Genomic DNA, 24,640 nt, shown 5'->3' with positions numbered 1-24,640 from the left:
CATGACCTAACATCACCCACAGTACAGCAGGGGATGGGTGTAATGTGAAGGGTAGTAGCTGAGGAGGACGCTGAAAAAAGACATTCAACATCTCTGCGGTGTCTGAAATTATTTCTAAGGGTTTGATGTAACTGGAGCAAGAACAGAGCCATGGGAAGGCCAATGCTTGAAGTGTTTCTGATCCTGTTTGCTGTGATGCTGATGGGCACTGGGGCCAAAAATGTAAGATAGATTTTTTTTTCTTACTGACATAACATTGTAGAGGGATCTGATTTGATTTAGCTAACAGCACAGCATCCTATCTGGATAGGTATTTAAATGCAAACACTGAATTGTACTGTTTTTCAGTAATGCTTTTATTTCATGCTGTACACACTGGGGACACAGTTTTACTTGTAATCCTGTCCTGCAATCAATTTTCATATTAAACTGCAGAGATTAGATTAGTTGCTATGCTACAATGGTTGATTGGTTAACTTTTACTGGTGAGCTTTGTTCAAGAAAAACCTTGCAGCTTTTGTCATAACTGTTTCAACTTGACCTTTTAAGCAATGCATAAGACACATTTTATGTTTTTTAGATTAATGCAGTTTAGTATAACTTTTCCTTTCTCTTTCTGAAGCTTTCCGAGGTCCCACACAAAAATCCACTAAATCACTGTTTATGGGAGAACAGCATCAGTATGTTCCTTTCGTGTTTCCTGTTGTGTACAATGTGAGCGCTAATTCATTCTACACAGCCTAAACTTTCATATACAAGGCTGTGTTCTGTTTATAACTGTAGTGTCTGTGCTTAACTTCAAACATCTCTCATCCTGAAGCGATGCAATTTTTTTTTGTCTGTTTGCACATTTACTTCCTTGTGTACAGCATTCACTTCACTGTGCTATGTTGGTGGGCCTTTTTATGGAAGGTCATGCAAAAGGGACCGGATTTGTTAGTGGGAAAATAAGCAAAACAGGCCTCAAGTGCTAGAAAAGTTAGCAGAGACATAGGTTTCACTGTCCATTAGCTTCACTGAACCTTTTCCTCTGCTGGTAAGCAGAAATGTTTACAGCCTTCAAATTCCACTGTTAGGAGATATGAATGTTTTGGCTAATTGCCTTCATGAATCCTCCACAAATCCTCCCAAAGTAAACTTTCTTCACTGTGCGAAATAACAAATTATGGATCAACACAATGTTTGTAAAAGTTGCAGTTGATTGTGCACTTTGGACCGCTCCAATCAGCAGTCAGCCTTGAGGTACTTTGGCCTAGTGCTTACAAAGCAATGGGGTGGACCCTTCTGTGGAAAATAGAGCCATTAAACTTGATTTGTTTTGTTTCCAGTTTCCACAATATGGTTAATGGTTGATAGAAATTAACTTGGTTTACAGTGGTATGGGGAAGCATGGTATTCTTCCAAAGGGGGGCATGACTGAAAACATTTGAGGACTACTGCCTTCTAAATGGATATTAAATCAAATGAATTGGACGTTTACACAATACATATTGAACACTGTTACAATTTATTTTTAGTGTGTGTGCAATGGAAAATCAAGGTGCCGCTGTGAAGGAGTGAAAGGCAGCAGGGTGAGTGGATCATATTTTCTCTGTGTAACAAACTTATAAATTCATCAATGCTGGGGTTTACTATTATTATTTGATGTGACTTTATCATCTAATCTGAGTGACATTTTTTTTAACTTGCATTTCCTACTGACATGTCAAAAAAGGCCTATCGTATTTGTTATTACTACCACTTAGATAATAGGATTTATTTATAATCTGTAAAAGCTTTCAAACAGCCCTGGCACAAGTGGTACAGTGCCACTTTACAGCAATTTGTCAAAATCAATACGCCTCAGGTGCAACTGCCCAGTGCTACACTAGTCAGATCATGTGCAGAGTCCAGATAGATCTTAGTCCAGCTGTTTTATTTAAAATAAACTTGCAGTGAGCTCCAAGCAGAGAGAGCACAACACATGCAACCTCTTTCGTCTAATGTAGCTCTGCCTCAGCAATGCTCTACAAAAAAGTATTTTTTTTTTCTGAAATTCATGGCAAAGAGAAAATACAAATTAAATGTGTCTATTTTCATGTGATCAGCTAATCAAAACATGCAAATCAAGACTTTCATTTATCAAAAGTACATGTAATATTAACTAAATTTGATCTTCAATTTTAATAAATTGTTCTAATTTTCACTTTGTTAAAAATATATCTCACTGTCAAAAGCATCACCCCCAAAGTTATTGACAGGTTCTTTTCAGTAGAATTTTTAAAATGTAAATTTAGAAGTAAATAAGCTTACATGTTCAACCCTGATCAGCTAATCAAAACATGCAAATCAAGACTTTCATTTATCAAAAGTACATGTAATATTAACTAAATTTGGTCATTGATCTTCAATTTTAATAAATTGTTCTAATTTTCACTTTGTTAAAAATATATCTCACTGTCAAAAGCATCACCCCCAAAGTTATTGACAGGTTCTTTTCAGTAGAATTTTTAAAATGTAAATTTAGAAGTAAATAAGCTTACATGTTCAACCCTGATCAGCTAAATAACACAGAAAATGATCATGTCTAATTTTCTCTCTCTCTCTCTCTCTCTCTTTCTTTCCCAACACAAACACTCACCCTCACAGGGAGACAAAGGTTTTTCAGGAGTTCCTGGTCCCCCAGGGCAAGAGGGCCGTCAAGGATCAGATGGTCATCCTGGGCCTTCGGGACCAAAGGTACAATTCCAGCATGGCTCTTGTGGCTCCTTTGCTCTTATATTCTCTATATCTTCCAATCCAATAGTGTTGTCAGAGGGCAACCTTGACTCATATTGTGTATCGACTGTGTTGAATTATAATTTCTCCTTGTGTACCTAGACATCACTTTTAGTTGTTCTTGTACTGCATCTTACCACCTCACTGAGATTAATTATAGGTTCCTGTCCTTTACAGGGCAACACTGGGCCTGATGGACCCACGGGGCCAAAAGGCGATCCGGTAAAATGACTGTGTTATCCAAGCTTCTGTCTTTTGGGGCGTTTATCCGATCTGGTCTGAGAAAGTGAAAATACTGTAGCTCCTGTGTGCCTTTTAAATCTATACTCGTTTTGTTACTGTCATTACAGGGACCCGAGGGCAAAGAAGGATTTGCTGGGTCTCATGGTTTACCGGTAAGGTATCTTACTCTCTCATAAATCTCTGTCAGTTTGTTCATCATCTTAATTTATGTATTTTGTAAGTGTATGTCCCTGCATATGTTTATAGAGGTTACTTTTTTAACTTTTGATTATCATCTTACAGGGTATTCCAGGTTTACAAGGGCCTACAGGAACCACAGGGGCCCCAGGCTGCAATGGAACTGATGTGAGAAAATATTTCATATGGTAGCATGTCTTCCAAGTGATAGTTTTAGCTCATTAGCAGAGTTTTGATGAAAGGGCTTTTCAATCACGCTTTTTCTATTCTTACACAAACATGAACAAGTTTTTGCATACTATTAACATATACTTTTAGGGAGATGAAGGACCTCCTGGTATTCCCGGCGTCTATGGCATTGATGGAAGTCCAGTGAGTTATTTATGTTAAATTAAATTATGAGTCAGTGTTTTGATTTTGTTTCTCCTCTCATCAACTTTAGTGCTGTACTTAAAATGAACCATCAAGGAATATGTGAACTGTTTCAAGTTTCCCTCAGCTTTATCTTTACTTTACAGGGTCCACCTGGTCTGCCTGGACCTAAGGTAATAAAATGTATGCTGTGCCACCCACGGTCAGCTGTTTAGTACTTTTTGTATTTAGGAAGGGTGGAACTGCAGAACCGCTCAGCAATTACTGCCTTTCAAGAAGTTTATTAGCAGGATCTTGATGCACCAAAAAAACCATGATGCTGCACTAGCAGGAGCCCTCTCTGCCTCCCCAAGCTCCCAGAGCTCATTTTGTACCATTAAGTGAGACCAATAACTTTCTTTGTTTTGTTCCTTCCATCAAGTCCATCCTTCCACTTTTATTTACAACAAGAAATGTGTTCATTCTCATATCTAATTTTCAGGACAAATACTTTTGTATACAGTATACATTATACACCTACTATATCAGAAAGTAAGTTTTCTTGTGAGCATTATGCACTAAGCTATAATTTTACAGTATATGTTGAATTGTATTTCGCACTACGAACTGGATCAAATGCGCTTTAGCTTCACCTATGGCATCACAAACAGTACATTACCGCAACTACTGTAAAATAAACACTTCTGGGAAGTATTCACAGACACCTCCATGACAGTAGGCATGATGAGGCAGAGTCATCTCCAAATGAGAGTCAGTATTGAGATGTTCACTGGCAACATGCTTGGGTCTCCTTTTTTTCAGGCTCATTTGTAGAACTTATGAGTGTGGCAGATTTTTGAGAGAGAGAACCCTTTATTTTACACTTCGTTGTTGTCATGTCCATGTCATGGCCTCTTGACACTCTTTAGAAGTCAAAGCTCATGTCATAGAGGCTGCCAAATCTAACCCTTGTCCAACAAGCATGAGTTGCTGAATTGGCGAATGAGAAGTAAGGATTATGTGGTTCTTTCATAGAGGCAGCCCCTCATTCTAATTCTGAACACATGCATGCATGTCAAGTGCCCAAATACATAAAGATGAGTGAAGAATCCTGCAGAGCCCAACTGTGAACTACAATATGCAGCTATGAATAATTATCACATTTTCCACGCAGTATTACTACATACCTGTAATTATCAAGTATTGTAACTCTACTAAATTAAGTAGTTTTAACAACAAAATATGAAATAAACTGACTTCCTTCATTTCACAGGGTGGATCTTGGGTATCAGGAAATGCAATACCAGGGTCACATGGGCCACCAGGGAGGGTCGGAGAGCCGGTAACTATTTTAAATTACATTAGTATTAATTGAGTTCTGTTTTTATCATATTTTCCATCACAGTTAAAGACACTTTCCATAAAGTAACGATATAAAAAGTGGTACTAGATTTGATTTTTTTTCTAAATTCATGTGTATTTTAGGGAAATCCAGGTTTCCATGGAAAGCATGGACAACCAGGGGACCCTGGACCACATGGCTCTGCCGTGAGTAAAGTTTTTCGGGTTGCCTTGCACAGAGCACATCTAGCACTCTGGAAAAGTTTTGATGTGATGTTTTGTATAACTGCATTCTTTATGAACAGGGGTCTCCTGGTCGTCCTGGGTCTCCAGGATCAAAGGTAATGCTACAACATATGGATGAATACTTCAGATATGTATGTCCGATATGACAGCTTATACCTGTGATAATGAGTCTGAGTATTTCCTGGGTGTCTTCGTGTCGCAGAGGAAAACTGCAGCTGGGGTTTTTTGTTTTGTCTTCAATTATCATAGTAAGCGGCGTTCACACTACCTGGGAAAGTAGAAACATTTACTAGATGTTGTTTTAGTGATTACTGCTGTTTGGCCACAGTGCTTGTGCAGTATTTTGGAATGTAGTGTGAATGTTTACATGTGAAACAACTCTTTTCACACAGTGGAAACGGCAATGATAGGATGTAGTGTATACGAGGAGGTGCAGTCTAAACCCAACGATAAGATTCTTTATCAACGAGGACGGTAAACATGGGAGTCTGACCAAAACCAAACTGACAATGAGTTTCTGAGAAAGACTGGGAGATCAGGTTATTTACATAAACAAGTTACAACTCCTTTCCCATCCTACAGGGTCAAGAAGGCATAGGCAGTATCCCAGGACCTCGTGGACCACAGGTGATTTGTCTTTTAGAAACACTGTAAGAGTATCAAGGGTTCATTTACTTAAAGAGGAGAGGATGTAGCATTGTTAGCACATTTTATTTACTCATTTACCTCTGACCATTTCAACACCATGATGATAACATTTTCTGTGTGCATTATATCTTATTTATGTTTTAGTATGATCTCAATTTGTTTAATATAGGGGAGACCAGGATCACGTGGCCCACCGGGGCCACCGGGTCGGATCAAGGAGTTTTTCACTGGGAGTCTCGTGTCAAAGGTACAGTATAAGACCGAGGTCAAATCAGCAACAATTATATATTATATATTCCAGGGTGTGGTTTTTCCAATATGGTATTGCAATAACCTTGTTTGGGGTTGCAACTGTCCTGAATGTGAAGTCCATTTGAGACATAGCCAGTGCACTAAGCCTAATGGTGTCACACTTCACAAGCTGGAACAGTTTCCACATTTTGCACGGGCTGTGAGAACAGCAAGCCTTTAAACTCAACCTCCATTTAGTAAAGGTTTACAATACTGGCCAGATGTAACATCTAATTTATCTTTAATGCAAATAGAAGAAGTAAAAGGAAGAAAAGGAAAATATCTGATAGGAAGGTTGCTGACATGGTGACCTGATAGTGGTGTAAGAGAAAAAACTCCAGTGTGTCCGAAATGGAACGACTCATTCTCAATGTGCTCAGTAAATTTCATTGTCATGTTTTCACTGTAGTCATTCAAATATTTTGGTCCATTCGGGATCAAAATGTTGTACGGACTGAAAGGTAACTGATGTCTCTGCAACTAAGGAACCATAACCTGAGGTTTATGTCTTATTCAGGGAGAAAAAGGAGATAATGGAGACCTAGGAATAAAAGGCTGCAAGGGTGAACCAGTAAGTTTATACTTTACACGATTTAAAATAAATGCCATTTTTGATCTTTGAATTTTTTAGCTCTCCAAAGATCCTCTGTGATGTTTGTTCTGCCTTGTTACCGCTGTGTATTTATTCCTCGGATCACTGTCCTCCTTTCAATCTGTTCTCAGGGAGACCCAGGTTATGGCCTTTACACCAAAGGAGCAAAGGGAGACAAAGGACTGGCGGGTTCACAAGTAAGATACTACACACTATTTATTCCATTCAACCTCACATTCAAGCCTCCCCTTCTTATTGTGCCTGCAACAGACATTTGCTGTGTTATTTGGCTGTTGCGCCATGTCTTTCTCCCTGCAAAGATGAGATGATTAACCGTTTGTCTTCGCATTGAAGGACCAGCAGTAACACTTTGGGAATAGCCTAAGAAAAAGGATGACCAGCAGAGGGCAGTAATGCAGCATTAAACTCAATGTGATTTGCCACATTGCGACACAAGAAGGGGGAAGATAAGAACCCAAAAGAAACCAGACCATTATTCATTGTTCCTGTGTCAGTTAAGTGTATTAATGAGCAACAGCTGGTGGAGAGACGGAAGTGTTACTCAGATAACTGCAGGTTTTCACCAATCAGGTGTTTGTTTGTAAGCATGTAAAGTGAGACGTGTGTTCACTTGGGATTTATGTAGCCAAGTGAATGGCTTTGTGAATAATTTAAAGCTCATTTTAGTGTGTGCAGGTGTGATCAAGGCTGTAAAGTTATTTTATTGTTATTGTACATTAGGGTTGCGCGACAAAATGCAGTTTGGAGTCCCATTTTGCTACATAAGAAAATGGACTGTACTGTACTTGTATAGCGCTTTTCTAGTCTTCCGACCACTCAAAGCGCTTGTACATTACTAATCATTCACCCTTTCATACCCATTCATACACTGATGACAGGGGCTACCATGCAAGGTGCCACCTGCCCATCAGGATCTCTCTAATCATTCACACCCATTCATACACCGATGGCACAGCCTTCGGGAGCAACTCAGGGTTAAGTGTCTTGCCCAAGGACACATCGACATGGACTGCCGGAGCCAGGGATCGAACCACCGATCCTCTGATTGGAAGACGACCCTGCTCTCCACTGAGCCACAACAAAAACAAAAAAAAAATATATATATATATATATACTAACTGGATGAATTTAGGGGTCTCATAGCTTGAGGAAAGGAGCTGCTCTGAAATCTGTTGGTACAACAGCTGATACTTTTGTAACATTTGCCAGATGGTGGCAGGTTGAACAGGCTGTTGCTGAGGTGGGATTTGACTTTTAATATCCTTTGGGCTCTTTGCAGGTTACCTTGCACCTCCCATGGCAGCTGGATTCTCACAATGTCAAGAGAATGCTCGAGAATCGCGGACACCTCTTAGGTGTTTCAGGTCACTGATATAACTGATGTTCATTAGATCGATGCCAATGATGTTCTGAGCCGTTTTAATCACCCGCTGTAGAGCTTTCCTGGATTTGAAGAACTTTGCACTGGAATTTTGCCCACTTAAGTTTCCTTAAAAATACAGATGTTTATGAGCTTTCTTCACCAGGATGGAGATGGGACATGACCATGTCAGGTTGTTTGTGATGATGATTCCCAGGAACTTCAAAATGTTCACTTGCTCCATTGATGTAGACAGGGGTGTGTGTCTTTGCCTCCTTTTTCCTAAAAACAACCATCACATCCTTGGTTTTACTGAGGTTTAGCAGTAGGTTGTTCTCTGAGCACCACTATGCAAGATTGTTGATTTTGTTGTTTGTAGTCCGGCCGATGACGGTAGTGTCATCTGATAACCTCACAACAAGTAATGGCCTTCACCATTTCATCATCATTTTGTTACAAAGATAGCTTCAGGCCAAGTTACAGTGCCCAGTATAATCACTACACCTTGTAGCTCCCTGTTAGAAGGCCCACCCCAGCTACAATGAAGGCTGCTCTGAAGGCACTGCTTTTAAGATAGAAGCCCCTGCTAATCACATCCATCCATTTGTAATCAAAGAGAGGCCTCCCCTCATTTCAAGCTGTTGATTGCTTTCATGATTACTGCCATGTAGTGCCAACCAAAAGAAAATGTTTATTCATGAAGGGGAATAAAAGGATGCCTGAGGCCCTGCGTGAACTATTTTCTTTATAGAAAGCAGAACCTTCCAGTTCCTCACTGCTGTCCTCACTTGTCCTTACAGGGAAAGCCAGGAAAGGATGGTGATCCTGGACAATCGAGTCAGGTACTGTTCTACAATGATATGAATGTGTATGTATGCACAGTCATTATGTTATTATGTGTGTGCCTTTTGAATACAATATATATTTCTTTAGGGATGGCCTGGCCCCAAAGGTGATCCAGGATATCCAGGGACAGCAGGATGGACGGTCAGTGATCTAGTCAGTGCCAGAAATAAGCTTTTGATGGTTTGGTATGCTTTGGATCATCATCCTTTGATTGTATACTCCAATATTTAGGGCGAAAAGGGAGATAGGGGTTCCCCTGGTCCACCTGGAGATGTAAGTTTATTCTGATTCTAAATTGTCTTCTGAGTACTCCTGAACTTATTTTTAATACTATGAGAAATAATTATTGAGTAAAAGTGTGTTTCTGCAGCAAAAGTAAATCCAGCAATTTTTTATGTTCCACCAGTATTTCACTGCATGTCCCCTGTGGTTTTGTTTACAGATATTAGGCCTGATTGAGCCACTCAAAGGGTACCGCGGAGATCCTGGTTTCCCAGGCTCCCATGGGCTCCCTGGACGTCCAGGTAGATGAACACAATGCTGTGTATTAATAAGTACATACAGACATAGTGAGAAGAACAACAAATTGAAGGTTAAAGTCAGTGTCTGCCATGATTGAGTTGCTGAAGCAGTGTTGGTAACCCTAAAAATAAACATTTGCTTTCAGCAGACTTGCATAAACAGAAATAACACAATTTACTATGTTTTTCTCAGGTGTTGAAGGATTTCCAGGACCTGATGGACCTCCAGGTGTGTAGCGAAGAGGCTATTCTCATCATATCCCTCTTTCCCCCTATCACTCTGTACTGTATTTAAAATGGGATCAGTATAACTAGGTGTGACTTTGGGTTTTCCTTAATATGTTGCTTATAGTCTCTCACTTTACAATACACAGGCCAATCATCTGGGATTTACATACCAGGCCCACATGGTCCCGATGGCTTTCCAGGCCCCAAAGGGGACCCTGGGGAGCCTGGGGATATTTATCCAGGACCCCCAGGTCTAGATGGGGATGATGGGGATCAAGGGCCTCCTGGGGATCAGGGCCCACCTGGACCTCCTGAAAACGGAAGTATGTTTAAATGTCTTCTTCCTAAAAGTTATTTAATCTAAACTACTATTACTTCTACTACCACTGATAGTAATACTACTGGTATTTATCTCACTTTCAGTAATACCGGTAGTTATTTCAAATATCTTGATTAAAAAAACAAACTTCTTGCATGTGTGAAAGTATTGTATTTTTTCAGTTTAGTAAAGCTTTCATTTTTTTAATTTTCATTTCTACAGGCTTCTACGCTGTGACTGTAAGCTTGTGCAAGTACAGTTACTAGACAACAATGTCTACATGGGATAATTTGAGAGCTTTTCAGAGCTCACTTGCTTTTTTTCTCTTTTCTGTTATATAAAGATAATATTTCTGCAGTTCTTTTTCCAGTAATCTACAAAAACATTACCTTTATTTAATTGAAAGTGTCAGGCTTTGTGTTTAACGAATGGGCCAACATTTCTCTGAGACCACATGATAAAATTGTCGAGGTTGGATTCAAATTCAAACGGTTGCAGTTATGGTGTATGGCTGGCACATTATTGATCAGTCAGTTGTTGATGAGTTGATCATTTAGATTTTTTAAGTATCAACAAAAGTGGAACTATGATGAAAAGAAAAAAAACAGTGGAATAAATGCGGCAGTTCTGGAACACCATACCTACTAGACTAATGGAGTGTTGTTGATATTTGCTTATAGCCAATAGGATTACCAAAGGTCACCCAGGAATGAAGGGAACAAGAGGAATATCTGGACCTGTGGGATATGATGGGCAGTATGGAATGAAAGGTGGGAAACTAAGTATCATTCAGCAATTCATTGTTACCATTTAATTTGTTTCACATTTGTTTAACATTTCTTCTGACCTGCTAATTCCCCATGATTAATAAGCTATGCTGGCAGACTATTATGTGCAGTTGTTGCTCCATAGCAGTTCATGAATCCCTGTAATGGACTGGAGACATAATTATGGACATAGTATTGTGTAATATGAATGGCACTCACTAAAATTATTCCCATCGTTATTCTTTGTTCAGGAGTGAAGGGGGAGCCCTGTTATGAGTGTATCGGATCAGGAATCCCAGGACCACCGGGTCCACCAGGCCTGCCTGGCATCCCTGGTAAATGCATTCACTTCAAGAAAACACAGATTCTACCAAATCCTTCTTCTACATTCAAATGCATTTTTAAGTTTTACAAGAAATACTGGAGAGTATAAAATGTTTAAAACCGGATCAGACATTCTATATCTTTCTGTCGCTCAGGATATAATCAAGGACCAGGCTCTAAAGGTGATCCAGGCTTCCCAGGACCTAGGGGTTTACCTGGAAGCCCAGTAAGAAAGCATTTCTTTAAAAGGTTACTGCGAGGCAAAGTATCATGGGAGTAAAGTAAAAAAGAAAATTATGAAAAAACCCTAAATGAACCCTGTTAGCAGACGACTTGATTTGTAGGAATTATTCTGTCCAAAGCTTTAATCCATATAAAGGGTTGATTGATGCGACCATGATCATCATAAGCGGTTTCCACTGTAGTTTGTTGTTGTAGTTTTTTTTTTTGTTTTTTTTTACAAACACCTGTAAACAACAGTTCCTCTCTGAAGGGTCCTATTGGTCAAATGGGATTTCAAGGCCCTCCAGGACAAAAGGGAGACTCATATTCCTACAACACTGCGATAAAGGGGGGTGATGGAGACCCGGGACTTCCTGGCAGACCTGGTATAGATGCCCTCCCTGGGTTTCCTGGGTTACCTGGTCGCAAGGGCAATCAAGGGCCTCCAGGGGATTCGGTGAGAATGTTTTGACAGACTTGAGCTTGATGTGCCATATATTTTGCCATTTGGTGTCACATGTTTATGTTCAAAAGTTCTTAAATTCTAAGATGAGTGCACAAGCCAAACCAAAAGATTATGTAATTTTAGTGGTTGTTGGAATAAGTTCTCCATTTTCTCTCTAGTATCCATTCCCTGGTGCAGAGGGAGAACATGGCTTCCCAGGGCCACCAGGGCCTTTAGGCAGACCGGGACCAGTTGGCTACCCTGGGCCTGTTGGATATGGGCCTGCTGGACCTCCCGGAACTACGGGAGATGTTGGGGTACCTGGCCTGCCAGGGCAACCTGGGATTCCAGGTAAAGAAGCACATTGACCAATTTGACGCAACATTTATACATTGACACATTAGTAGATCGACAGAAAGAATCTTTTCTTCTCTCACTGGTAGGCCAAAAAGGCGAACCGAGCCATATCCACTTGACAGGACTTCCTGGACCACCTGGATTTAAAGGTCAGCCTGGTTCACCTGGAAACCCAGGTAAGCAAGGCTGTGTGACTGAAGGATTGATTAACGGATGGCTATATAAATGTAAAGATGAATGGATGGATGTTCTATAGGTTACCATACAATGGATAATAAAAGCATGTCTCATACTTACCAACAAACATCCAGGTAATCACGGAGCACCAGGTACCCCCGGAATACCAGGCTTACGAGGACAGAAAGGAGAAAGTGGTGTGGTGTCATTTCCTGGAAGTCCGGGGATCCCAGGACAGAAAGGTAATCCATGTGCTTTGGAGCTCAAGCCAAAAAAAGACACGTAGATAACACATTTAAGATTCTTAGAGCACACAATGTTTTATCAGTAACATAGTGTAGTTTCTTTGATACCTCCTTAAAAGAATGGCGATCATCTAAAAGTATGATTAACGTATCTTTCCTGTTTCTGTCACTCTTTGTTTGTGTTTGTGTTTGTGTGTGTGTGTGTGTGTGTGTGTGTGTGTGTGTGTGTGTGTGTGTGTGTGTGTGTGTGTGTGTGTGTGTGTGTGTGTGTGTATGTGTTTGTGTGTTGTTCAGGTGACAAGGGGCAGCCAGGTCTCCCAGGCTTTCCAGGGAGGGGCTTGCCTGGTCGTGCAGGTTCACAAGGCCCTCCTGGTCCTGCAGGACTGAAGGTCATATACATAAACAAAATTTGCCATGTATTTAGTCTACTATATAGTAGTATTCATCGGCATTGAATGTATATAGTACAGTATTGGGCATTTATGTGAGAGCAAAGTAAAACTAAAGGTATACTGTTTAGACACCTGATTCCAGAGTTTACACTGTGTAATACTGTATATATGCAGATGAAAAAGAGATATTAGAGAGATATTAAGGTATTAAGTTATATCAAAGGTGTAACCATGTACCCTGTAATGATATTTGTCTAAAATCTGACTACCGGTTTTATTTGGATTATTTTACCGGTAGTATTTGTGCTAAGCTAACAGGCTCCTGGCTGTAGCTTAATTTATATTATACCGACATGAGAGTCGTAAGTGTTATGGAGATGTAATGTGTGTTATGTCTGTTATGGAGATAATATCAGTTTGGTTTAAGAGGATAAGCGAAAAAATAATATTGTTAAAAAAAATTGTCATGCCTTTATTTGTTGTACCTTCTATTAAGCAGGGCAGAATAAAATCACCACTAAAGACCCACCTTTTGTGAGGAAGTAACATTTTGCAGGTCATCCAAGACGTTCAGTAGTATTTCATTGGGTTTTAAAATAGATTTTGTGTCTTTGTCGCACTTTGTGCTGCCATAAATGATGTATCGAGTATAATAAAAGTTCACCCTTGTAAGGAATGTTAAGGACTCTTCAGCAGGAACAGACAGCTGTTTCAGTACCACAGACAAGGTCCTGTGACTTATATGCAGATATTAGTTTCTCTGTGTGGTAAAAAAAAAAGTCATAATAAACAAAAAGCACAGCTCTATAACAATGCCATACTGCAAGCACATTGAAATGTGTGAATATGAATAAATAAATAATAAGCTGTATATTTGTGATCATCAGGGTGACGGTGGGCCTGGATACCGTGGCCCCTCAGGACCCCTGGGCCTCCAGGAGAAGATGGAGATCAGGGGCCCTTAGGAGATCCTGGGATCCCTGGCCTACCTGGGAAGCCAGGAGGACATGGAAATCCTGGTTTTCCAGGAGAAAAGGGTACAGTACTCCTAAACCGGACATAAAAATGCAGCCTGCAGATGGACAGAAAAACCTGTCCATTCTTGCATACATATTCATTTAAACACATCTATTAACTGCTTTATATATGTTACATACAGGAAGTAAAGGTTCTGTAGGCCCCCCAGGACTACCTGGTAATAAAGATGCATGTAAAGCTGATTTACTTGGGCCAAGGGGACCACAAGGACCAGATGGGTATCCAGGACATCCAGGTCAGTGCATATTGAAGTCATGTGACGTACTTAGTTGTCAACTCCAGAAGGACAAAGAATGCAGAAGTTAAAAGATGAAAAAGGACGAAATGTGAAAATGTCTTTCCCATAATTCAACACTGTCGAATAAATTCAGACAGCTTTTTCTATAGAGAATAAAGACCATCCCCTTACCTCCATATTTCCCCCTGCTCCTCACCTCTATTTTGCTCTGGGTCTCTGTCCCCTCTTCCAGGATCCAATGACTCCCCCGGTGAGAAGGGGAACCAAGGTTTGCCAGGGTTTGGTCGTCCTGGTGTCCCCGGAGAACCTGGTTTTCTTGGGCCATCAGTGCCAGGTTCACCTGGGCTCACTGGACAAAAAGGAATCCATGGACAAAACGGCCTGCCAGGTCAACCAGGTAAGTCAATGTTTCTCTGACAGGCTATGGCACTCTTTTGATGATGTTTAATTGTTTAATACATGATAGATGTGAAGTGAAGGTTGTATTCACCGCCTTAACCATATTATGTATGAGCAAAAATTATATCAATTATATTGTAGAATATCGTATGTATTTGTAGACTTGTTTTTAACTTGCATTTCCTCAGGACTGAGAGGAGACCCTGGACCAGATGGGTTACCAGGATATGGACCAGATGGGTTGCCTGGAATTCCAGGACCACCAGGCCAAATAGGTAAAGCACAAATGCAGACACACACACACACACACACACACACACACACACACACACACACACACACACACACACACACACACACCTTCTCATACAAATAGATCACAGTACCATACATCAGCTGCACATGTTTAACATATATAGATAAGTTAAGAAAGATAAAAAGTATTGCGTGAGAAGTGAAACTATGCTTGGTGATTCATGTAGTTGTATATGTGGTGTACTGTTATGATGCAGTCAATGCCCCCATGACTGTTTCCAGGTGACCCCGGCCCAGATGGAGCCAGTGGTTCCCGGGGTTCACCAGGCATGGATGGCGAGCCAGGTCCCAGAGGTCTTCAAGGCCCTGAATCACTCCAATCATTAGCCGTTGTTGGGCCAGCAGGGGAACCTGGCATTCTGGGTAAGCTTAAATTAATTACTCTCATTTAATCATATCACAACCGCTAACATTTGTTTCACAAAAGATTATAACTAAAATATTTTTAGAGACCTTTTTTTTAACTTCACGTTAGATTTGGGTACCACAGGACATTTCCACTTTGTGCAAGAGTGCATGTGAAGTCATAAATGCAGACTTTGCAAGTCTTACTGTTATACTGTTTATTATAGCCTATAAGGTGGTGATAATATTCTAACTCTATCTGTACTGTGTCAGGTTACCTTGGTCTATCTGGTGCCAATGGAGATACTGGAAGTATTGGACCAAAAGGGCGGAGAGGTAGAGATGGACCACCAGGGGGTTCTGGACAAAGAGGTTTGGATTAAGTTTCGCATTTGTAACTTTACAATTCTCAGTATTTTTGTTCACCACTAAGTTTTGAAACTTAATTTCTGCTGTGTGCCTTTCTCTGTCCAGGTCCCCCAGGTGATCCAGGGGTTGATGGACTAGTAGTCTCAGAAGGAAGTCGAGGACCTGCTGGAGCTCCTGGAGACCCAGGAGTCCAAGGGCCTGCAGGTAAGACCTACACTTTAGTTTAGGGCCAAACACACTTGTTGCTTTCATACAAATTCTCTGACCTCACAAATGAAAGTATAGTAATACTACTAAATAGCTCTACATTTGCAGATTAGGATTACCATTAAAGGGTCACACAGTAGGTGTAAAATATATATTTTTAATAATCTAGCAGTACAGTACTGCAGCTGTAGATTTCAAGGTCTCTTTCAATGTATCTTGCCTAAAATATTTTTGGGGTTTAACCTTACAGGCCTAAAGGGAATAAAAGGAGATCAAGGAATCTTAGGACGGCCAGGTCCAGATGGTGCACCAGGTCCAACTGGTAGCAAAGGCATTAATGGAGAGCCAAATTACAATGGATATGGATGGCCTGGACCAGCAGGACAAAAGGTACAAATGGCTGGTGTAGAAGGTCTTTATAGAGTACAATGTAGTAAAATAAGAAAATAATGATAATTTCTCTGTCTTCTAACTAGTTGTTGATCTTCCTGTCCTCAGGGTGAACCAGGCTCAACCAATACTTACGTGATGAAGGGTCAAAAAGGGGGACCTGGTTCTTTTGGACTTCCAGGTTTACCAGGAAACGGTGGAGACAAAGGAAACCCAGGGCCTGATGGACAAAATGGTTACTACTGATCATGAAAATAAGTCAGTTTATGATTTTAGCATGTTTGGCTCATAATCCGTTAACCTCTCTCCCCTCTTCTGACCCTCCCCCTCCTATACCAGGTTCACCAGGCTATCAAGGGCCTAAAGGCTCAGCTGGACCTCCAGGAATCAAAGGACAGCCAGGTCTCAATGGACCTGCAGGTAAAGTGTCCTTGGAAGTACTTGATTTTAAATACTTTACTTGAGAAGGAACCCTTACATTTTACAAAATCAATAAACAACACATTCTTAAAGTGATGCCTATACAGTCTTATCTTTACTCTAGTCACTTTTAAGGGGCAATGAACTTTGTCGGTATTGTTCACTGTTTTCTATTTCTTTTTTACTTTCTTTGAAGTTCGACTTCAGCCTTACTTTTTTCTTTTCTGTTTGCCTCAGGTGACCCAGGCCTTCCGGGTGTTGGTAGTTATCCAGGTCCTAAAGGCAATCAGGGCCGGGACGGGATCCCTGGACCACCAGGGCAGAAAGGAGACACTAGTAAGGGAAATCCTGTATCAAAAGTATTTTAAGGCTCTATGAGCTCCTACACATCCTGTATATTACACACCTATAATTATCATAGTCTGTATTTTCTTTATGTCCACACCACCGGCCTGTAGGAAAAAATGTCTCTCATGGCTACTGCCAAACTCACCTATCCTTCCATCTCTCCTCTGTAGACATCATAGGAGGGACACCTGGTAGGCGTGGTGACACAGGTCAACAAGGTGAGTCTCAGGTAAATAACATCATCCTTTTCAAGACTTTTACAAAATTGTGTCAGTCATATATTTTTATACTGGTCTAGAAAAACCTCAGATTTAAGTCTGATAATGAGATTGGTTCAACATATCACATCATTTTGTGTCTAGTTATGTAGCATCATTATTATTATTAAATAAAGTAGGTAAAAAGGCACTTGGTTTGTTAATGTGTCCATATAAATATATATATATCAATCAATAAAAGAGATTTCAGAGGTTTGTTTTACAGATGATGGTGCCCTTATGAGCACTCGTGTGTATCCATTTTGTTGTATAACACAAAACACCTTCATAAAAACCTTTTCATGTTCTAAGGTTAAATGCCAAACACCAATGTTTATCACATGCTCATTACTATTTGCCTCAGTGTGGTTTAGACCAAATAAAAAATGATAAAAATATGATCTAATATCTAAAATCTTTACAAAAATGTTGTCGATAAAGAGAGAGACCAACCAAAATACCTATATTCTTCAGTTCCAACTAGTACTGTTGTTGACATAAGTGCATATTTGTGTATTTCTACACTATAGGTCCCCCAGGGAACCCTGGTCCCCCTGGCTTGTCTGTTACAGGGAGTCCTGGACCAATAGGAGAGAGAGGATTTCCAGGTTCACCTGGGGTTTCTGGTCCCAGAGGACTACCAGGAAGGGAAGGGGCTTGTGTTCCTGGGTCAAAAGGAGACCGTGGTCATCCTGGCAATCCTGGTGGCCCAGGTGAGAATGTACTTCTTGAGGACGTAAGGTTCTCATATACCTTTGTCTGAAAGCCAAAGGTATCTGAAATCAGACCACACTCTCAAGAACTCATTATGCATGGTAGCACACTTCTTTGTATGTGGGATGTAACCTGATATTTTAGGGTTCTAGTGTATCCAGTATTTTACAAACATATTAGTATTTAGGTGTTTAAGTGTTTTAAGTCCAAAAGTTATTTGGCATATTAGTTCCTTATTTTCTTTGCTTTACTTTTAGTTGTCTTAGTTGACTCTCTCTTCCCTACTGTATATGTAGGCTATCGTGGCTTACCTGGCCTTCCAGGTCCCACAGTGCCAGGGTTAAAAGGAGACAGAGGAGGACCAGGTCTTACAGGAGGCCCAGGCTATAGTGGACCCCAAGGAGATCCAGGCCCTCAAGGACCACCTGTAAGTGAGCCTTTGAGGAATACTTGACAAATGCCTGGCAAAAAGTATTTACAAAGAGAATTATGAATCAATGTTCTGCATTCATATTTGTATTAAACAAAGGAGGTGTGATTTTCTTTCAACTGCAGTTTCATCACAACTGAAGCAAAGTCTTGCTGCTCTTTAAAAGCCTAATCTTTGACCTTTCATTGTTTCACTTGCCTCCCAAGGGTCCGGGTAGACCTGGAGGCCCGGGACCAAGAGGTGATTCTGGTCGTCTTGGAACCCATGGGCTCCCTGGTAATCTATCATTTCAAATATAGTCTAGAGATTAGGCATTCTCTTTGATTTCTTACGCAGACAGCAGCAGATCTGTGACAATAGAAGAGTAATAGTCGTCAATTGATTTATGTTTCCACAACTGAGATGAAATACAAATGGGGCAGAGAATAAAGATGACAGAGTGATACCCAATAAAATGAAATATTTGCAAAAGGGTATGATGAAAAGCTTATTCCCTACAAATCCATATATGTCTTGTGTGTTTTAGGTGTCAAGGGAGACCCTGGATACATCCCTGGCCCTCCTGGTCCACCCGGGATAAAAGGATTTCCTGGACCACCTGGTGCGGCAAAAGTTTGTCTTACTTCTGTTAAAAAAACAGGAATAACACTGAGCCCTGTGAATATCTTCCAGATTTAATACACTTCTACATCCTAACATACATCATTTAGGAGCAGCAGAGATGCAATACTCTACCCTTCACCGTCAGATTACCTGTCTAGCCCTTAATTAAGTTAACTGTTATCCCATCTGCACTACTGGCATTAACTACTTGTACACACAGGTATTATATATTTTGGAAAATAAGCTTTCTAAATGCTCCTGCTGTGTCACTACAGGCTTAAAAGGCGATTCAACGTTTGTCAGGGCGATATATGAACCAGGACCTTCTGGCTCACCTGGTTCCCCTGGCAACCGAGGAGCCCCAGGGATCACTGGACCATCAGGCTCACCAGGCCAACCAGGTCCAAAATAAGATTTCACCTCAATTTATGCATTGCTTTTTAAGATGTGCTTCTATTTCACCAAGGATACTGCATTTTATTTTTTCAGTTTAAAACCATGCCATTAACACAAACATTGAAACTCAATGTCATATAAATGTTGATGTCTGGTTGCTAGATAGACTATTTATCTATTGCTTGTTAAAACTATATCATGCCACTTTCACGCCACGTCCATCAAGCTGGTTTTCTTTCCTTCTTTATTTGCTCTGTTTATTTGTAAGAGACAAGAACAGAGACACCTTGACAATTGCAGAAGCAGTGTCCAATGAACTGTACATGTTTATATGGCTTAGGCTCATTTCCCTTGATGGGCATTGATGCACCATGTGACACTGCATCTTCCTGTCCCAGGTCAGCCAGGCATCAAAGGCGGGCGTGGTTCCAGCCCAGATGGCCATCCTGGATTTACTGGCCCCAAAGGAGACAAAGGGGGAGCAGGACTGCCAGGTGTGTGCATGTGCGTGGGTTGAAAGGTGTGTTTGTGTGTGCACACCAGATGATATGTCATAATAATAACTATAGCAATTTGCTGTAGTACATGTGAGCACAGCATTAAACATGTGAGGGATTTCGCGGAAGACCTGAACCTTGTGCCACACCCTGCTGGTGAAGTTCCATATTAAAAATACACTCTTCAGTCCAACAGTGAGCGTTAACAGTGACTAAGACTTAAGTACACCTCCCTACCCCACAAAAAATTCCCAGACAGAATCAACGGAATCGCCCACATGTGGTCACTTGGTACTATTTGTTTTTTTAATTAGCGTTTCCTCCTCAGGTCCAGAAGGCAGATCTGGAGACCCAGGCAATAAGGGTCCTCCAGGGTTGCCAGGCAGAGGTGGTCCAGGTTCTGTTGACAGTTTCCTGATAGCCAGACACAGTCAGGGCACAAGTGTCCCTGACTGCCCTTATGGCACCAGCCTCATCTACTCGGGTTACTCCTTCCTCTTCATCAACGGAAATGAGAGAGCTCACGGTCAGGACCTTGGTAAGAGCACGGAAACCTTCCTGAACAGAACAGTATGTGCAAAGTTTGCCCCTTAAAAACCTGTGTCTTTGTCGTTTTCCTTGAGTAATTTTGTGACCCTCTCTCAGGCACCACGGGAAGCTGTCTCCCTCGTTTCACCACCATGCCCTTCCTGTTCTGTGACACGGAAAGTAACTGCCGCTATGCTTCTCGTAACGACTACTCCTACTGGTTGTCCACTGACGCTCCTATGCCTACCAACATGGCTTCCATCACAGGGGATACACTGGCCTCCTACATCAGCAGGTGGGACAGGGGCATTCACACATATACACAGACGCATATATTACTGTGTATTGGCGGAGCAAATACAACATACAGTACTGTACTGGGCCTTTTTAATTTGGGTTTCTGCATGCATGTGTTGTTTAGGTGCTCAGTGTGTGAAACCACCTCCAATGTCATAGCTGTCCACAGCCAGACAACTCTGATACCTGAATGTCCCCAAGACTGGGAGTCACTATGGACTGGATACTCATTTGTCATGGTAAAGAAGTCTCTGTTTCTTCTACCTTGATCTTCTCATATGCTATTTTTCGATGTAACTTGATCTTCATCCATTCTAGCAAACGGGTGCTGGAGCAGAGGGCTCCTCCCAGCCTCTGGTTTCTCCTGGCTCATGTCTGGAAAGTTTCCGCCAAGTGCCCTTCATCGAGTGTCATGGCAGGGGAACTTGTAACTACTACCCTGATTCCTATAGCTACTGGCTGGCCTCCCTAGAACCCAACAGCATGTTCAGGTAAACTCCTCCCTTCTCTGTTAACAGTCGTGGGTGCATGCCATTGGGGATGACTCTCTTTTGCAGTTTAAATCATATTATTAGCAAGTTTGGGTAGTTCGTGATGACATAAACAGCTGCTTATTGCAGAGGAATTTCTTGAGCATAGTTAGTTTTGCATGTCCTATGATAATCAAGATGCGCCAAAGAATCAAATTCTTATGCTATCTTAGAAAGGAGAAGTTGATTTTGTGATTTGGTTACCATGTCACTTTAAATCAAGCTATTATGCAGCTGTAACGTGCTGTGTTATAATATACTACTGACTGTAAGTCGCTTTGGATAAAAGCGTCTGCTAAATGACTGTAATGTAATGTAATGTGTTACGTTTGATTTATAATTACTTTTCTAACATTGGCCTTGTGTGTGGATGTGTTTTATTCTCTCCTTTAGTAAACCTGTTCCTCACACAGTGAAGGGACCTTCTCTACAAAGTGTCATCAGCCGTTGTCGCGTCTGCAGCAAACCACGGCAACAAACAGATGACAGACGTGGGGACAATTTTTAACATTTAGTATTTCCTTTTTCAATGTCATTTGTCATATGAAACTATGAGAAATGTGAGATGAAATAGTCTCGGTAGTTTGTAGTGTGTATATCTGTTTGTTACACTGGTGCAAGTTACACATCTGTGTTCATGAGACTTAGCTGTAAATGAAATACAATTTCAAGCAAATTGCCAATCACTTTAATTGCAGGTGTTATATCATTCTGATAATAGTGTATATTAAAATTAATGACACATTAAGTGAGTCATTATATCTTATCGAGGCTGTAGTATGCAACCTGTGTGTGATTATTCCTGTGACACACATGAGCCTTAATACCAGCTAGTAATAGCAGTGATAAAGGTACTACTAGTTGTTGTAGTTATACTAGCAATAGCACCACTGTGCCCAATTCAGTTAGTCTTTTCTTTGAAATGTGTTGTTTCCATTCTGTTTTACTTTAAATACTTGAGTTGATTTGTCAGTAACACATTGAAAACAGGCCATCTGTGATGTAGAAGACAAGCCTAAATTCTGAACATGTATACCGTCACAGATGAAAACACGTCACCACTCTCCTATGTTGCAATGTCAACGTTACTAAAGGTGCCTTGAATACAAACATGCACCAAATGTTTTGAATCGAGCAGACGATAGCCAGGCCACTGAGAAATAATTATCTAAACAGTGCTGATGTCAATGAATGATGTAAAAAGAATGAGGTCACAACAGATGACACACATGTTCCTATGATACCTGAAGAGGCAGCATGTTGTAAATGTGATGCTATCGCTTTGGAATTGTAAGGTTGTTGTGTATTCACACGCAAATATTGAGTCATTTGTGCCCTCACTCTAAAAGGGTTTCTTTCAGTTTCAATATGTTAAATGGTGCATGGAAAGGATTTAGACTTATGACTCATACAGCCTGCAACTTTCTACAATCCATTTCTAAATGAAGTGTCTGAAGCCTCTCTCTGTGGCTTCGGGACAAAAAAATGCACATTAAGATCTTGAGAGATATATTGTGGAAATGTTTCTTTTTACATCCCATCTTTCTTATTTTGGTTTGTCAATTGCAGGAAAAGACATTAAAACAAAATACAAATGAAGAGACAGATTAACATACCATTAAAATAGTCATTATTTCAATGGTATGTTAATCTGCCTGTTGTTTCCACACGTGACCAGTGGTTTGAAAGAAGCTGATATCAAAAACAATGAAGCTAATTTGCAATCAAGAATAGCCTCATTCCTCTTCAACATCTTATTTCTCTGCACTATTCACTCGGACAAGTATCAGCAGAGCTATGCGTCCCTAAGGAACAGTCATTCAAGCTCACTCATCCATATCTGTCACTGTGATCAATAGATGCAAACTCCACATACAGCTGAATGCAAAGAGGTACAACAATGTCCTTAAACAACGCTGTTCAAAACGCTGTTGCTTTTTGGCACGCATATTCCAACATATCGATTGCTCAGAGTCAGAAATAACCAGCAGCCTTGTGTGCTTATGTAAGGGAGGCAGCTAACACAAGTTACAGCTGAAGAGGAGCTGAACCCTCTTAAGGGAATTACAAAACCTGTGATGAAGTATCACGCTGATACTATCTCTAAATTATTTTTGACATTTTTGGAGCAAAATCACAACTCATTAAAAGAAGAGTCCCGGCATCTGGGGAAAAAAAGCATAACAAGCAACAACTCCTTGAAAGCCACCTTAAATTAAATAAATCTTACATGGCCTGGTGTAGACAGTTGTCAGCATGGATAGAAACACTGTTGCTGTAAAGTGCTCTTGGTAGCCTTCTTAACAGGATTATTCTACACCCGACAGTGCACTTACGAATTGTTTAGGCAGCTATATTAGGTTTCTACACTTCTATAATTGGGTTAGAATGGCGATTTGTTGAAAGGTTGATGCGCTTCAAGGTTGTCTTCTGAGAAGGACACGTCCTTTTTTCCTCCACATGTGCCTTACATGGACTAGAAAAACATCTCTTGATATTTATACAGACACATAACACTCACACTGGTCAATAGGTATTTATTTAGGTAAAATCCTCACACAGGAACAACCGTTAAAACTCATCACTTCCAGTCATTTGCAGCTGTCATAAGGTAGGATTTGATAGGATTTTGCCCATCCACTTTTGTGTGTGAATGTTTTCTTTCCCATTTTGCTTCAAACTGAATTTACAATTTTAGAAAGTCTTTTGACCTACTTTGCTTTTACATTCATCTGAGTAAAAACAGTGACTTAACAACCCTTGAATTTGCCTGATGCACATTAAAACACGGTGACTTTTCAGGCAAGGGTTGTAAAATCCTCAGTCCACGTAATGCAGTTGCTTATTTACCGTATGTTCCATTACAAAATCATTATAGCCTTTGACAAATGTTCCCTAATTCAGATGCAGCAGAACTGTTAAGTGAAACAGAGCAGAAATCTCATTAAAGGGATGAACAGAACCAACTCACAAGGGTGTAACAAATGATAAGTTGACCTTTATGGCCTCTGGATATCCCAGTGTCTCTGTCCTGCTCGTTGATTCAGATTTTACAGCACAGAAGGGTTAATGAAATCATTGTTTTCCCCGATGTCAGCGTCATTAATGTTTTATTTTACATGAGTGCACATTTCACTTTGCTTACAGGGATTTGCTTTTGAAAGAGGAGGGATTCTATCATATTTGCAAGTTACGCCAATGACGGCATCAGGATGACCTTCCTTTACCCACCAGAATTAGGTGTTATGACAGACCAGGAAGGCGAAAATTACTTAATTTAGACCTTTTGTCTCACTTTTAATGACGGCTGTAAATTACATAGTACACGCTTCAGTGCATTGATGGGGGCAAACACAAAATTGAGGATGATCCTTATGCAAATAACCTGCCCACTCCTCCTCCCTTTTTGGGCCAAGGTACCACTTTAAAAACAGACGTCTGTCTGTGGC

General features: G+C 40.6%; 1 protein-coding gene across 1 annotated transcript; it reads left to right on the top strand.

Moving 5' to 3' along the window:
* Nucleotides 1–5: 5 nt before the first annotated feature.
* On the top strand, nt 6–22,787 carry LOC129111650 (collagen alpha-5(IV) chain-like). The gene is given in 53 exon segments (XM_054623689.1): nt 6–222; nt 1,518–1,571; nt 2,629–2,718; nt 2,935–2,979; nt 3,108–3,152; nt 3,283–3,345; nt 3,496–3,549; nt 3,696–3,722; nt 4,802–4,870; nt 5,014–5,076; nt 5,175–5,210; nt 5,698–5,742; nt 5,933–6,010; nt 6,572–6,625; nt 6,778–6,843; nt 8,828–8,869; nt 8,961–9,014; nt 9,105–9,146; nt 9,316–9,397; nt 9,588–9,623; nt 9,769–9,945; nt 10,622–10,711; nt 10,960–11,043; nt 11,188–11,258; nt 11,526–11,711; nt 11,879–12,050; nt 12,143–12,232; nt 12,368–12,475; nt 12,773–12,867; nt 13,758–13,791; nt 13,794–13,907; nt 14,030–14,143; nt 14,379–14,543; nt 14,734–14,820; nt 15,083–15,223; nt 15,479–15,577; nt 15,680–15,778; nt 16,032–16,171; nt 16,280–16,406; nt 16,511–16,591; nt 16,829–16,927; nt 17,110–17,157; nt 17,727–17,909; nt 18,207–18,337; nt 18,547–18,616; nt 18,867–18,941; nt 19,219–19,344; nt 19,738–19,833; nt 20,165–20,374; nt 20,482–20,659; nt 20,786–20,900; nt 20,980–21,152; nt 21,585–22,787. Coding segments are annotated over 53 exon segments (5,010 nt in total). The 5' UTR covers nt 6–150; the 3' UTR covers nt 21,700–22,787.
* The last annotated feature ends 1,853 nt before the right edge of the window (nt 22,788–24,640 follow it).

The sequence above is a fragment of the Anoplopoma fimbria genome, chromosome 3 (assembly GCF_027596085.1).
Source record: "Anoplopoma fimbria isolate UVic2021 breed Golden Eagle Sablefish chromosome 3, Afim_UVic_2022, whole genome shotgun sequence".
Lineage (NCBI taxonomy): Eukaryota > Metazoa > Chordata > Actinopteri > Perciformes > Anoplopomatidae > Anoplopoma > Anoplopoma fimbria.
Note: the sequence above shows the minus strand (reverse complement) of the source record. Positions and strands in the feature narration are given on the sequence as shown.